At 35.1% G+C, this 14,018-nt stretch overlaps 1 protein-coding gene across 2 annotated transcripts; it reads left to right on the top strand.

The window, feature by feature from the left end:
• The first annotated feature begins 6,296 nt into the window (after nt 1–6,296).
• On the top strand, nt 6,297–11,675 carry LOC104095362 (uncharacterized). 2 transcript variants are annotated; one of them, XM_009601483.4, is made up of 4 exons: nt 6,297–6,471; nt 7,264–7,563; nt 9,335–9,403; nt 10,814–11,675. In XM_009601483.4, exons 2-4 carry the CDS (start codon nt 7,324–7,326, stop codon nt 11,432–11,434), a joined length of 930 nt encoding a protein of 309 aa, XP_009599778.1. In that variant the 5' UTR covers nt 6,297–6,471; nt 7,264–7,323; the 3' UTR covers nt 11,435–11,675. The 2 variants fall into 2 exon arrangements, with proteins under 2 accessions (XP_009599778.1, XP_070047839.1); XM_070191738.1 differs by having other exon boundaries at nt 6,297–6,480; nt 7,280–7,563.
• Nucleotides 11,676–14,018: the final 2,343 nt, after the last annotated feature.

The raw sequence follows: 14,018 nt of genomic DNA, 5'->3' as shown, positions 1-14,018 counted from the left end.
TACAACATACAACATATCCCCTTCCCCATACTTTAAGTTGTGGCATGTCTCCTTGACACACAATTAAAAAGCATAAGGTAAAGGAAGCTTCCCTGAACATCTAGTCGGGGTCTGAGTAGAAGTCGGGCTCCATTCCTCGCCTTCAGACTAATACGCACATCCAGGAAGATAGCTTCTTCTCAGCCTTCTTGGGGTACACCTCACACTTATTTTTCTCACTCAATGCAGCCTTCTCTTTTGAGCCCTTCACTTTCCATTCAACACTTGCTGCTAGTTTTTCCTTTTGTACCCCCTTTTCTATATTCATATCAAAAGTCACCGTCTCCTCGAGTTTACTCTAGTGTATATCTAGTATAGCTCTACCTGTCGCTAAGAATGGTCTTCCTATGATGAGGGGGACCTCCTTGTTTTCCTCCAAATTCACCACTATAAAATCCACAGGAAATACAAACTTATCCACCCGAACTAATACATCTTCCACTATCCCCTCGTGTATTAAAGTCGTTTGGTCTGCCAGCTGCAAAGATATTGGCACCGACCTTATCGCTCCAATCTCCTTCTCCAGTTTCCTATAAATAGATAGAGGCATTAAGTTAATTGATGCACCATAATCACATAAAGACTTGTCAAAATTTATAGTCCCTAATGAGCAAGGTATAGTAAAATTCTCTGGATCTCCACACTTTTGTGGGAGTTTATTTTTCAATATAGCACTGCAATGCTCTGTAAGCTTGACCACTGAGGTCTCCTCTATTTTCCTCTTCTTTGTCAGGATCTCTTTCTTAAATTTAGTATAAACAGGCATTTGTGAGAGCACTTCTGTAAATGGTAAGTTTACATGGACTTGTTTTATCACATCCAAAAATCTCCCAAACTGCATGTCCAGCTTTTCTCTATATAGCTTTTGAGGGAAAGGTAAAGCATGCATATGCTCACTCTTCTCAGGTTCCTCCTTCTCGATTTTTATTCCTTCTTCTTCTTCTTCTTCTCAGTTTTTATCGGGCCCTTCTTCTTCTTGTCATCATCACTTTTCAGTTGCTCCCCACTTTCTTTTTCAAGTATCACCTCTTTTTGGATCGGGGTAGGATCTTTCAACACTTCCCCACTTCTCAAAGTCACAACATTCACTGTTTCTTTAGGATTTCTCTCAGTATCAGCGGGGAGCGTTCCTGGAATCCTCTTAGAAAATAGAGTGGCTAGTTGCCCAACCTGTCTTTCCAAGTTTCGAAAACAAGTACCTATTTCTTTGATAGCTTCTCCATGTTCCCGGATAGCTGCGCTATGAGTTTCAAGCCTCTCATCAGTTTTCAGAATGAAGGCCTTCATGAGATCTTCTATGCCAGACTGAATAGGCTGTTGAGGTTGAAATTGATGCCTCTGCTGATTTTGGAATGCTGGAGCTCCTTGTCCATGGGGTCTAGAGTTATTTTATTGCCATGCATTCACGGTACCCCCAGGTGAACTCCATGAAAAACTGGGGTGCCTCTGACCCATTGCATTAAAATTGTAGTTTCCCACAATATTTACTTCCTCAGTTGAGGCTTCACACTCATAAGTAGGGTGTCCTCTTCCATATATATCACAAACTGCGTAAGGCTCACTTTGTATCGACGCCAAGGCCAACTTCCTTATCTCTTTAGACATAACATCAAGTTGTACCTGCACAGATGTGTTAGCATCAACTTGGTGAACACCAAATGATCTTCTTCTTTCAGCACTTTCAGAGGGCCACTGATTAGCATCTTCAGATAACTCATTAAGAATTGTAACTATCTCCTCTAGAGTGCTCTTCATCAATGGACCTCCAGCTGCATTGCTCAATGTTCTACGTGAGGCCGATGTCAATCCATCCCCCAAATCCTGGAGTTGCATCCAGAGTTCAATTCCGCTATGTTGACACTTTCTAACAATCTCCTTAAACATATCCTATGAGGTGAAATATTTATCAAGGAATCTTCTTATCATCTCCTCCCATGTTCTAATTGATCCCATGAGTAAGCTTTGAAGCCACTGTTTTACATCATCTTTAAGAGAAAAGGGGAATGCCCTTAGATACACTACATTTTACGACACACCATTGTATTGAAAGGTGTTCATAATCTCCTCGAAGTCCATTAGATGTGTGTTTGGATCTTCGTTTGGCTTTCCTTTGAAGACACAATAATTCTGAAGGGTTTGAAGCAACCCTTGCTTTAACTCAAAATTATTTGCTGCAATTGGAGGTAGTATCACACTTGATAATCCTTGATTGTAGACTGGTCTAGCATAATCTCCAAGTGGTCTCTCATGCATGGGAGAAAGAACTGGTCTACACCTAAGTGTTGATTTTGAGCAATTCTACGATCCCTATTTGCTTCGTAGATAATCTGTGCATCTCTAATAGTTATTTCTTCAGCATCCCGTACAGCTTGTTCTCATCGTTGGGCTGCTTCTCTCGCAGCCAAATTTGCATTATCCTCACCGTTTCCAGCCATAAGTTCCTTGGTTGAGTATTGCCTAACCTTTTCTAACGTCTCGGTGAGATTTTTTTCCTTCCTCAGCTGTCGCAGTTGTTTTTCTATCTTAGGATCGTATGGTAGCACTTCTTTCGTAGAAGCTCGAGTCATGCACCAATCTACACATGTAACCTGCGCACAGTCAACAAACACCAAACGTAAAAAGGGAAAAATAAAATAAAATAAAAATTCCTGAATTAGCACTACAAACTATTTCAAACACTATTGATTGTCAATCCCCGACAACGATGCCAAAATTTGACGAGCGCAAAATACCACTTTAAACAGTATTTTCGTAGTTTCTAGCTTGATTGCTATTCAGGAGAATCAACAATTGATATTTATATGATTAGTAACTACAATTAACTAAGAGTCTAAAGCTATTGACTAATGACTATCGCGACAAGGAATAAGCAAAGAAAGTTGTCACTGGGAGAATATACGGTTTTGATAGGATAGGTGCAAGATAATTATTCGGGATCTAACTCTAGATAATTCACTTCTAATGTTCAAGTGAGTCTCTCGAATTCACTCAATTATTAGTTCAAACATTCAGCAAAAACTCCTCTCTCGATTAAGTTTTAACCTCACAAGATGAACCAATTTAAGCACGTGAAGATATGCAAGAATGCGTAATGGATTGGTCTTTAGGAGAACCTTTCTCGATTATCCTCCCAACTAGGTTTAATCAATGATTCAACTAGTCTCTTTCGATTACTAAGAAGAATTAATGAACTCAACCAACAATATAATGCCTATAAGTGAATATAGATGCAATAATTAAATCATCCAACAACGCTTCAATACATAAAACTAGAATTATAATCCACAAACAATTATCAATACACCAACTCCGTCAAACCCTAAAGGGAACTGCTCCATAGATGTGGAGCAATTCATCACAAATATAATTAAAAGATAGAAAAACATAAATTCGATCCAAACTCGGGTCTTGAGTGAGGAAGGAATGATGAAATCCTTGTGCATTTGCTCCTCCCGCTCTTCCTTGGCCTCATTTGGTCTAATCTGTCAAAAGTCCTGGAAACTAACATTTTTCATGTATTTATACCAAGTAGGGTCGGGCTCAGACGAAATCACCTTTTCCTAACCGAAATAGGAAAATTACTCTGTAAAAATTACACAGGAATGCCGCATAGGGCGACGCGCCATGCGGGGTAGTAGTGGAGAAATCCAGAGAATTGATTTCTGACAGACAACAGGAAAATGGGCAGCCGCGGTGCCCCACGCACCGTGGCAGTGGAGTTTTTCCCCGACCCCCGAACACGATCCCGGCTTAATTCCTTGGGCTTTTACTCAGATTTCAAAGCTCCAAATCACTCAAATTTATTCCATAACATCTACATAGCTCGAAATCACTCATACAAGGCATAAAACACATAATAAGTACAAAACACCATCAATTAAAGCTCAAACATGAGTAAAGTACAGTGAATTAGAGTGCAATAAGCCAATAAATACGAGATTATAGCCTACCATCATCTTTCCCCCAGCATATAATCAATAAGCCTCGCTGGTATTATGGGCTATATCCCCCAGCATTATCAATGTAAGCATTATGAGGCATAACACATGTGGCAACATCATATGGACTCAAGAGATCATGAAGGAAACCATAAACTGAATCACAAACGTAATCCGACGCTCGTCGTCCATAAATTGGACGGAGGAGACTATGCCCATTTTAGGGAGAAACTGAGTATGTACATGAGATACTAAGATTGATTAACTCATTAGGATCCCTCTATAATCAATTTATAACCAAGGAATTCAAGATTTGTCCAACTCTTCGAATTTTCAAAAATTTCGGCAGAGTTTTTCCTAAAACTGGAGGATCCCCAAAAATAACAGCAAGTACCACAATATACACGGGAATGGATACCCGGACAATATGATAACATCAAACTAAAGGAGATCCAGTTATCCGTAATAGTGTCAAACGTTCGACAAAACGGAATTATGAACGTAATGTCGGCTCATAGTGGCTAACTTGTGACATGAAAGTCTAAATATGATTTAGGAATAATCTAAGCATCAACACATGGAAATTAAGCTTATATAATCTTAGATGAAGTTATTAGGATCATATGGGGTTAGGTATACATAAAATATCAAAGGAACGGAACATACGAAAGTCCAGAAGGCATAGGCCAAATTGGTAATTTGCCCTTTTATTTTTGTTGTATTTTGAAGTTCCAACCTAAACTATTTCCTTCCATAATTCACATATGGAATTGAATAATATACAAGGATACAATACATGTTGATATTTTCCTTGAACAACCTTTAAAATATCAAGAAGAAAGGCTAGAACATAGCTAAACCAAATCATGCCGAAAACGAAACAAAAACCCTATATACCTCTTGTGTTCTTGCTTCTAAACCTTGTTCCATTTGATCCACACGCTTACTTATGCTTGTATAACTAAAATATAGAGGTGACAATCTTCCTTAGCCATGAAGCTCTTTCCAAAACATGATTTATAAGGAGAAAGGAGGATGGCAAAGTCTTACCTATGTCGTATGGATCGCATTAATGTGTCCGCATCTTGATTTTGAGTTGCGGATGATGGAATCACTTCAAAACCCTAAGGATATATTTAGGATGTCTAGAGAGACTTTTTAGGTCTCATTTGGGTCGAAATAAGCCTTAGAGACGAAGGCTACAAGTTTATAAATCAAGATAATCCTCAACCGACCTTGTAGGTCCCAAAGGGAGCTGCTTGCGCAGTCTCACGAAAATACGAATATCTCTCCACTCCGACGTCGTAACGACAAACGATTTAATGCGTCAGAAACTAGACTCGTAGATATTCAACTTGGTGGGTGGATCACCCTGTAATTCCGATTACATTGAAAGAAAAGCTCAATAATATTAGACCTAAAGTTTAAGTAAAATTATGAACGTAACTTGCGACAACTTTTGTCGACTTTTGTTTCCTAATTCGTTTGACTTCAAAACTTAACACACGACTATAATACGACTACAATACCTCATAATATCATCTCCTTATTATGTTAATCACCCTAGTATCACTATAAAAGTATGGGTTATAACATTCCCAACTTGCCGTTTCAACGAAACTTATTTTCTTCAATTCGTTTAGCTTCTAAACCTTCCAATCCTCTTGGTACTTGCAGTCCATGATCTTAAATATTTATAACCTCCAAGGTAATATAATTATCTTACTTTATGTACTTTCAAAGATGATCTAATTTTCGAGCATACATCAAACTTACGATGTACTTTTACGTACGAAAACATGAGTTACAAGGTGATCCCTCAAGAATACACATAGGTCCTCTGCATAATAAGATTCTCATTGAAAGTTAATGTTTGACATGCTTCATACAAAGAGTATCAAAAGTAATTTTCTGTATGCATTAGAAATGTGAAGCCAAATCATTGATTAGTTTTTATTAAATTAATAAATGGGAATTTTAGAAATGGTTCATATAACTAATTGTACTCATAGTATATTAGTATAACGTTAATTTTACCTATGCTCAAAGAACAGTGATTATACTATCAAAGTTGATTTTCTTTTTCTGGTAAAAGCCGATTTATTACTTTCCCTGTTTCTGCAATTTATTTTTCTAACAATTACTTTCTCAGAAAAAAGAGAGGAGCTTTTTAGCCTTAGACATTGTACTAAGCAAAATATCAGTGTTACTGCTAAACGATTACGTATATTATTGAATTTTTTTTGTTCTCATGCGTGTAAGTTATTATTATGATATAAATGCAATTAAACAGATTAATATGGTTGGACTCGAGTGCTTATCGAAGTTAAAGAGAAAAAGGGGAAAAAAATAAAGAAGAAGCGGAAAATCCCGTCAATTAATTTATTTATTATTACAGGAGAAAGAAAAAAGAAAATTTTCCACATCAACTGTCCCTAAGCTCTCTTCAGTCTTCTGGGTTTTCTCCATTTTCACTTGTTTGAGATTTCAACTGGTAATTCTTGTTATTTTGTGTTTGTTTTGCTGCAGTATTTTTGTTTCAATTGTTCTTTCCCCATCTTTTGTATGAATCTGATGTGTATTTATATTGATGGTCTGAAGCTTATTGGAATAAACACCCAATTACCTTTTACCATAATTTGATGTGTTTGTCTGTGTCAATTTTGGTTTATCAAGTTAAAGTTATGATATTTCTTACTAATACTACTGAATTCTACACAAAACAGCTTGTTCTTCCTTCCTACCTTCAGAAACATATTACAATTGAGGACCTTTAGGGTTTACAGTCTCTAGTTTTAGAAAAATTTGGAGTATAAACTTGTGGTCTGGTCTTATCCTTAAAGTGGGTTTTATAAGAATGATTACTATCCCCTAAATATGTGTTAGCTGAGGATTTGTGTCGGAGATGCTACAAATGATGCAACTTCTTGTTACTTTGTAAGTCTTTAGCTATAATGCGAGCTTGGGATTGAGGCATACTAATTGTTGTTGCTTAACTATAATGTGAATATACATATCACTCTGTGACCCTCACAAGCATTCTTAATCCGCCCGTATGCAGAGTTATGAGATAAAGAATGATTTATTGTGAAGCTATAAGATGGAAACAATTTATGCAACAAAAATAAAAGAACAATTTTGCAGGTATTGAATGAAAACAAAATGTCAAAACATGTTAGGCATATCCCCTCTTATGACACCACTATCTATAACTTTTCTAAAGTCAAGACGCTAGCCCACAAAAATGTTCTTTGATTGAATCTTTTGCATTTTTCCATTTCTGCAGCTAAGACAGAAGTCAGAACAAAAAGGAGCAATGCAAATCTAAATAAGAGCAGTTCATAACATGCAGACCTATCTCTTCTTGGCTCCCACTTCCATTGATAAAGGTGGTAGCTCAAACCAGAACTTATCTTTTGGACCATGGGCATGGCCTAACAAGCGCGTATGTATTTTTCAACATCGTACCCGGATTTCAGCATCTGCTATCGGTGGTGGCCTGCAGAACTACTATACCGTGCTTGGTGTGCCACACAATGCTTCTTCCGCTGATATAAAAAAGGCATATCGTCTTCTTGCTCTCAAGGTACTATCATGTCTTTTTAGGATACATTCTTTATGGGATATACGAGGATAAAAGAAGGTAGTTTAGGAGAAGGAAATTGTTAGAGACTGAGACAGAAAGTAGGATGTAAGTAAGTTACTTCCCAACTAATTATATAAACAATAGGAGGAAAAGAACAACATTCACCTCAACCAATTCTTGTCCCTCTTTTCCTTCTTCCAAGCAGTGGTTGCCATTGACAAACTTTCGTATGAGATGTTATTGTTGTTGCAACTGTTGCTTTGTCTTGCCAATCTGTCAAAATATCATTTCAAGTATGCGAATATTTGGTTCAGGGTAAAAGGCATGGATAACTATATTTCATGCCCGTGGTATGTATGGTTTGCCTTCTTGTCTCAAACTTCTGTTGACATAGACAGGGAAAGCCTTCTTGTATGGTTACAAGTTAATGCTGTTCTCAAGTACAATATTCTTATCTAAAAGCTTGGAACTTTTGCTGCCACCAAATTAAGTAGGCGTTTGGACATGAATTCCAATTGTTTTTTTCAAATTTGGAATTTCACTAAAATTTGAATTGAAGATGAAGTTGTGTTTATAATATTTGCAACATATTTGGATGTCTTTTTTTTAACATATTTTGCAACTAAACACTAGCAACCTTCCCATTTTCAAGTGAGATTGGAAAAATTGTAAGATTTTGATAACCAAACATTGTTTTCAAAAAAAAATTGAAAAAAAGGAAAATTTTCTTATGTCCAAACGGGCTCTAAATTTAAGGAGTTTTTTGGAAATTCATTAAAATTCCACAATTTCATCCCACTTATTAGGACCCCTACCCGGACTTTTGCAAAACCACAAATCCCTCCACCCCATTGCTTTTTCCGGCAACTGCTCATGCGTATTTCTTTCTCCAGCAAACTCCTCATCTTCATTTCAATGAATAAAATTCAAGAAGCAAGATTCATTCATCAAGCATTATCAAGGAATTTGCAAAAGCACATCAATACATCGTAGTTCTAGTTTTCACCATTTCCTGTGGAACGATAAACCTAGAGAATATCTTCTCTATACAGTCATATTTGGTGAAGCTTAAAAAAAGAAATCTTTTCTCAGAAACAGCAATTTCTTGCACTTAATAACAAGATCATTCTAACCCCACTGAAACTTGACCTTGATGCCATTATTCGTTACAATCTAAGCCTCTTCTTTGGTCTTGGCTCGTCTGTGAAAGAAAAGAAAAGGATGTTGCAGGCGAATAAAATTGGGAGGGAAAATTCGCTGGAAAAGTGGGAGGGAAAGTGAGGACCCAGATGTGGAATTTCTTGGTAGTTTTTGTGGAAAGACAATAAAGTCCTCAATTGTAAGAAATGAAGATGTGTTTGTAAGGGTATATTGGAGAATCAAAAGATGTTTACAATGCTAACCTACTATAACCATGTAGTAAGTTAGCAAAAAAAAATAATTTAAAAAAAAAAAAATATATATATATATATATATATATAGCATAAACCCAAAAGTCAAACCAATTACCCAATCAATCTATACGTCTCGGTCATAGAATTTAGTCAAAGTACCCAAGGCAAGCTGGCCAAATCTGGTACAGATCCCACACCAACACCCATGTCGTGTCGACACGGGTGCGGTAGGGCTTTTGAAGAGTCCGTGCAACATAGGTGTGAAGAAATCCAGTTTCCTTTCCTGCATTTGTGATCTAAAAAAAGCTTTGCATTAGATTATCAATGCTCTGTTACTGACTCTTATTCTATCAATTAATTGCACATCATAAATGCAGTATCATCCTGATGTTAGCAAGGATTCAGGAGCTGAAGAGGTTTTCAAGAAAATCCATCTTGCATATGATGTGAGTCAGCCCTTTGTGGTTTTTGGCATATCCATCTTTTATTTATAGAACTTAGAATTCATATCTTAAGCTTTTGTATATGCTAAGGCTGTCATTTAAACCTCTTGCTCGATTGGGGGAGGGGGGGAGAGAGAGGACGTAGTTTTCCGACTTATCTTCTTACATAGCGTTCCCGTTTATACTTTTTTGTAATGCGCTCCCCCCCCCCCCCCACACACACACACACACACACACACGTACACACTATTTCCAACCCTGCTCTCTCTTTTTCACACACACACACTATTTCCAGCACCAGTTGTACAACTTTTATTTCCTATGCTGATATGATTGACTCTGGGATGCAGCAGGAGATTGATATAGCAATTCTTGTTAAGGTAGTCTTGGTTCTCCTGACGCTAGGTAGTCCAAAGCATCCTAAGAAATTGCATTAAGTTATCTTTATCTAGTATATTGCAGACCAAATAATGGCTTCAGTTACTGGTTTATCATGCATGGAGCTATCACAGATCCACTGTTACTATTGAACTTTTCTCAGTCATTTTGAACTTGAAGGAGGAATACGTGTTTCTTGGTTCAGGATCTGGATATTAAGTTGGCCTCGAGTGTTGACTATTCTGTTAACTCTTTTTCCGAAAATGGACTGCAAGCAAATGCACCGCGTTATTGATGAATGTGTTTGTCGAGAAGCCACCTAGTGGAAGTGTCGCACATCTTTGAGTGGCTGCTCTCAGATTCAATTCAAGCCTTGGATTGTAATGAACAGGGGTTGCCCAATGCTTTTTACAGAAAGTGTAACTGAACATTGGAAGTTTGAAAGAGATCACTTTAGACCTGTGGCCTGTGGGTTATAGGGTGCTGTCATAGAGCACAACAGAATTCTGTTCAGAGAAAATGTCAAGGTGTGTGTAAGGATACCTTCAAGGAGGGAACAAGTGCAGTTAAGGCATTCTGTTTGGTTGATAAATGGCTGTTTGTATGAATGAGACTGTACAGAAAGGCTCATTTTGAAAAAAGAAAAATAAAAACAGAGGATAACGAGGTAGATTAAGAAAGTCTTATATGGAAGGTCAGAGCTGATGCTGAGCTTATATTACTGGTTAAAGGGCTGATAGGAAGAGAATTGAGATTTAAGAAAAGGAGGCCTTATAGTTTTTTGAACTGTTTTTGCTTCATATTATGGTCTTTTTGGTAGATTTCTTCCCTTTTCTTTTAGTTCCCTTTATTTGATTGGTCTTCCGGATTTTTTCGGTTTTCAATAGGTTCGCCTTTTGAGCTTTTGGACCTTTTGATGAAACTGTGCCAATGCATTACACCTTTTCTGATGCTAGTGATAAATTTTAGTTCATTACCAAAATCCCTTTTTGTTTAATTTTTAACATCACTGGGAAGTCTGTTTGGTTTTGGCAGGTATTATCCAATGAATCATCAAGAAGTCAGTATGATCAGGCTCTTCGACACCAGGATAATAGTGACAGGCCTTTAGGGGGAGATTGGGAATACGAATATGAATATGACGATGTCATAAGAACCTATAGGTGGGCTGATCTGAGACGAAAAATGCGAAGAGAGAGATATTGGGAAAGGTATCAATATCATACAAGCGAAAACTTCTCCTCGTATTATGATAAAGATGAGGAGTCCGAAGAAGAAACTCCGGATGAAGAAAGAGGTCCATTTACGGAAGTGCTCAGATCTGCATTTCTCTCTTTATTCCTAATGTACACTATAGGTATTCGTTTGTCTTTGACATTTAGTAGCCTCATGGCCTTGCTTGATCGAAAGTTGGACGCCGGATACAAGATTGGTTATCTACTTGCATGGATCTTGGGAGGCAGAGGTGGTATTTTACTTACATTATGCCTTTCGTTCGCAAGTTGGCTCTGTGGCAAAACCAGCAGTAGTGTAGTTGTATTGGTGGTAATAGCCATGTGGGTCGGATCCAATGTTGCAAGATATGCTCCACTCCCGCAAGGTGCCATTCTTACTCTGTTATACTTGTCGATCAAACTACAAGTTGATCTTAGCTAATGCTTCTGCAATGAAGAGACCACTTTCTGAATATTCCACTCTTTCTGTAAATATGCTCCACTATAATTGTCAGTTATGTTTCTTATAGTGTAGTCAATAGTAGTGGCTGAAATAGTCTAGTATGAGACAGAAGTAGTTGGTTCTTGAATGTAAATGCATAATAACAAAATTTAATGGCTACAACTTGTTAATAGTCATCTTTAACCAGCAGAATTGAAAGCTACTGTAGCTATTCTTCAAATTGCATTTTCCTTTTCATGTCTCTTTTCCATAGTTTCAAAGGTTGTGCAAAAACCTAGGATTTTAATTTACATAAAGGGATAGTGAAGGTTAAAGAAGAACCCCCCCCCCCCCCCCCCCAACCAAAAACAACCAAAACCCTTACCCTCCGTTTCTTTTCAATTTAACTAGTATATATACCCACGCTGTGCGAACATCATTTCAAGATAAAAAAGATTAGAGAGAATTTATAAAACTAGATGTATATTGCATACTAAATCTAGTGACCGCATTCAAAAGAATTAAATCAAAAATTAATAAATGAATTTCATCGTGTTGTCTCTATAAAATTGTTGCTAGAGAAGTAGAACAATTAACCTCAAAAAGTTGAATTTCTTCGTCCAGCAAAAAACCAGCCAACTCATTTGGCTTTGCTAGTATTTCCGGTGGCTTGCCACTTCTTTCATTGTTTTATCTATTATGATTTTAGTTGTGTTATATAATCCATTGCATGAATTTTCTCATTATAATTCAAAAGATATTTTCTCATCTCAAATTCAGATAAATCTTATTTCTATATTTTTATAATAAAATCTTTTAGTTTTCTTTGTGAGTAAGCTTATTTATCTATTGTATGACTTTTCTCATCATAACTGGAAATGCACTTTCTCATCTCAAATTTAAATAAGTCACATCCTTCTACATTTTTTTTTCTCTTTGTTGTTTATTATTATTTGTCATTATTGCATTATTCATTTTTAGTATTTTTACATTTTAATGTGACGTTTTATTAGTTTACATTTGACGAAATATCCTTAATATAAAAATGTATAATACAGATTTTTCCTACTCTTGAAAATTTAATTTATTCACTTTAGTTTTATTGGTAAAAATATTCAGGTATTATTTAGATTTTTCAATAATATTTTTGAGTATTATTAAAATACTCTCACATTACTTTTATAATATAGATATTTTATTTAAGATCTTATTTTGCTGCTTGAATTTTTTTCAATTTTCAAAGCCATCAAAATTTTAATATCTTAAGTAAATTTATTTACGTTATTTTATATTTTAACTTACCTCAAAGTATAAATAGTCATAAGTTATCTCAATCTACTGTCTTTCTAAAAAATTTATTTTTCTTTATATTATAATATTTTAATTGATATGTCAACTCATGTTTCTAGCGAATATAGAAGAAAATTGATATATATATATATATATATATATATATATATATATATATATATTGTCCTAACAGTGCCAAGTGACTTTTTCTCAATAATGTTTTAAAGTTTTTCTATAGAATTCTATCATATAATATTATATCTTACTATTTAAAAGAGCATTATTGACCATAAATTAGATACAAAAATATAAAATAATAATATTTTTTAAGATTTAAGCAAATAGAATCCAACAAATAGATTCTCCATTTAATAATATTTAAATACTCTCCTTTCATACAATATAGATTTTAACTCTGTAACCAATGACCTATAACCAAATAATTATATCTTAGGTTTGATATTTTTTACGGCAAACTCGTGCATGAATGGAGTTATATTACGTGTTGATAACTTCCCAATTTAAAATAGAATAGGTTTCAGAATAAGTAATTTTTAATATATAGAAATTACTATTTCCTTAAAAAAATTAAATATAAAAAATTATAATATAGATTTTTTCTACTCCTACTAATTTAATTTACTTACATTAAATTTATTGCTAAAAATTCAGGTATTATTTAAATAAATATTTTTGAGAATTATCATAATACTCTCACATTACCTCTATATTATAGATATTTTATTTAAGATCTTATTTTTCTGTTTAGAATTGTTTTTAAATTTTCAAAGTCCTCATATATTTAATATTTTAAGTAAATTCATTTACTTTATTTTATATTTTAACTTATCCCAATGTATAAAAATTATTACTTCCTTAAAGAAGATATAAATATTTAATTCTTTTCAAATTCAAATTAAAAAATAACTTAGAATGTTCAGATGACGATGTTATTTAATTTAGAAAATTATTTAGTTTCTTTTACCAAATACCACATTAGTTTTATGCTCCCACATTACTTTAGAACCATTTTTTGAACTACCACGTTAATATTATTTAATTTAGCAAATTATTTAATTTCGTTTACCAAATAACACATTAATTTTATGCTCCACCAACAGTTTGGAATTGAAACTCTCACGTTTTTATTATAACTCACATTTCGGAACTACCACTTTTATCCTAAAAATATACACTTGACATCTAATATTTGACTACACTTGGTATCTTAAAAGTGTTTTGCCTTTCCTATTCTATATAGAGATAAAAGATGGTAGTAACCGTCTAGCTTTTT

The sequence above is a fragment of the Nicotiana tomentosiformis genome, chromosome 12 (genome assembly GCF_000390325.3).
Source record: "Nicotiana tomentosiformis chromosome 12, ASM39032v3, whole genome shotgun sequence".
NCBI lineage: Eukaryota > Viridiplantae > Streptophyta > Magnoliopsida > Solanales > Solanaceae > Nicotiana > Nicotiana tomentosiformis.
This window is presented reverse-complemented; position numbering and strand designations above follow the sequence as displayed.

Coding starts and splice junctions, on each gene's coding strand:
- LOC104095362 (XM_009601483.4), top strand. CDS start 7,324: ATGCAGACCTATCTCTTCTTGGCTCCCACTTCCATTGATAAAGGTGGT. Junction 7,564..9,334: donor ATCGTCTTCTTGCTCTCAAG/GTACTATCATGT, acceptor TCATAAATGCAG/TATCATCCTGATGTTAGCAA. Junction 9,404..10,813: donor AAATCCATCTTGCATATGAT/GTGAGTCAGCCC, acceptor TGGTTTTGGCAG/GTATTATCCAATGAATCATC.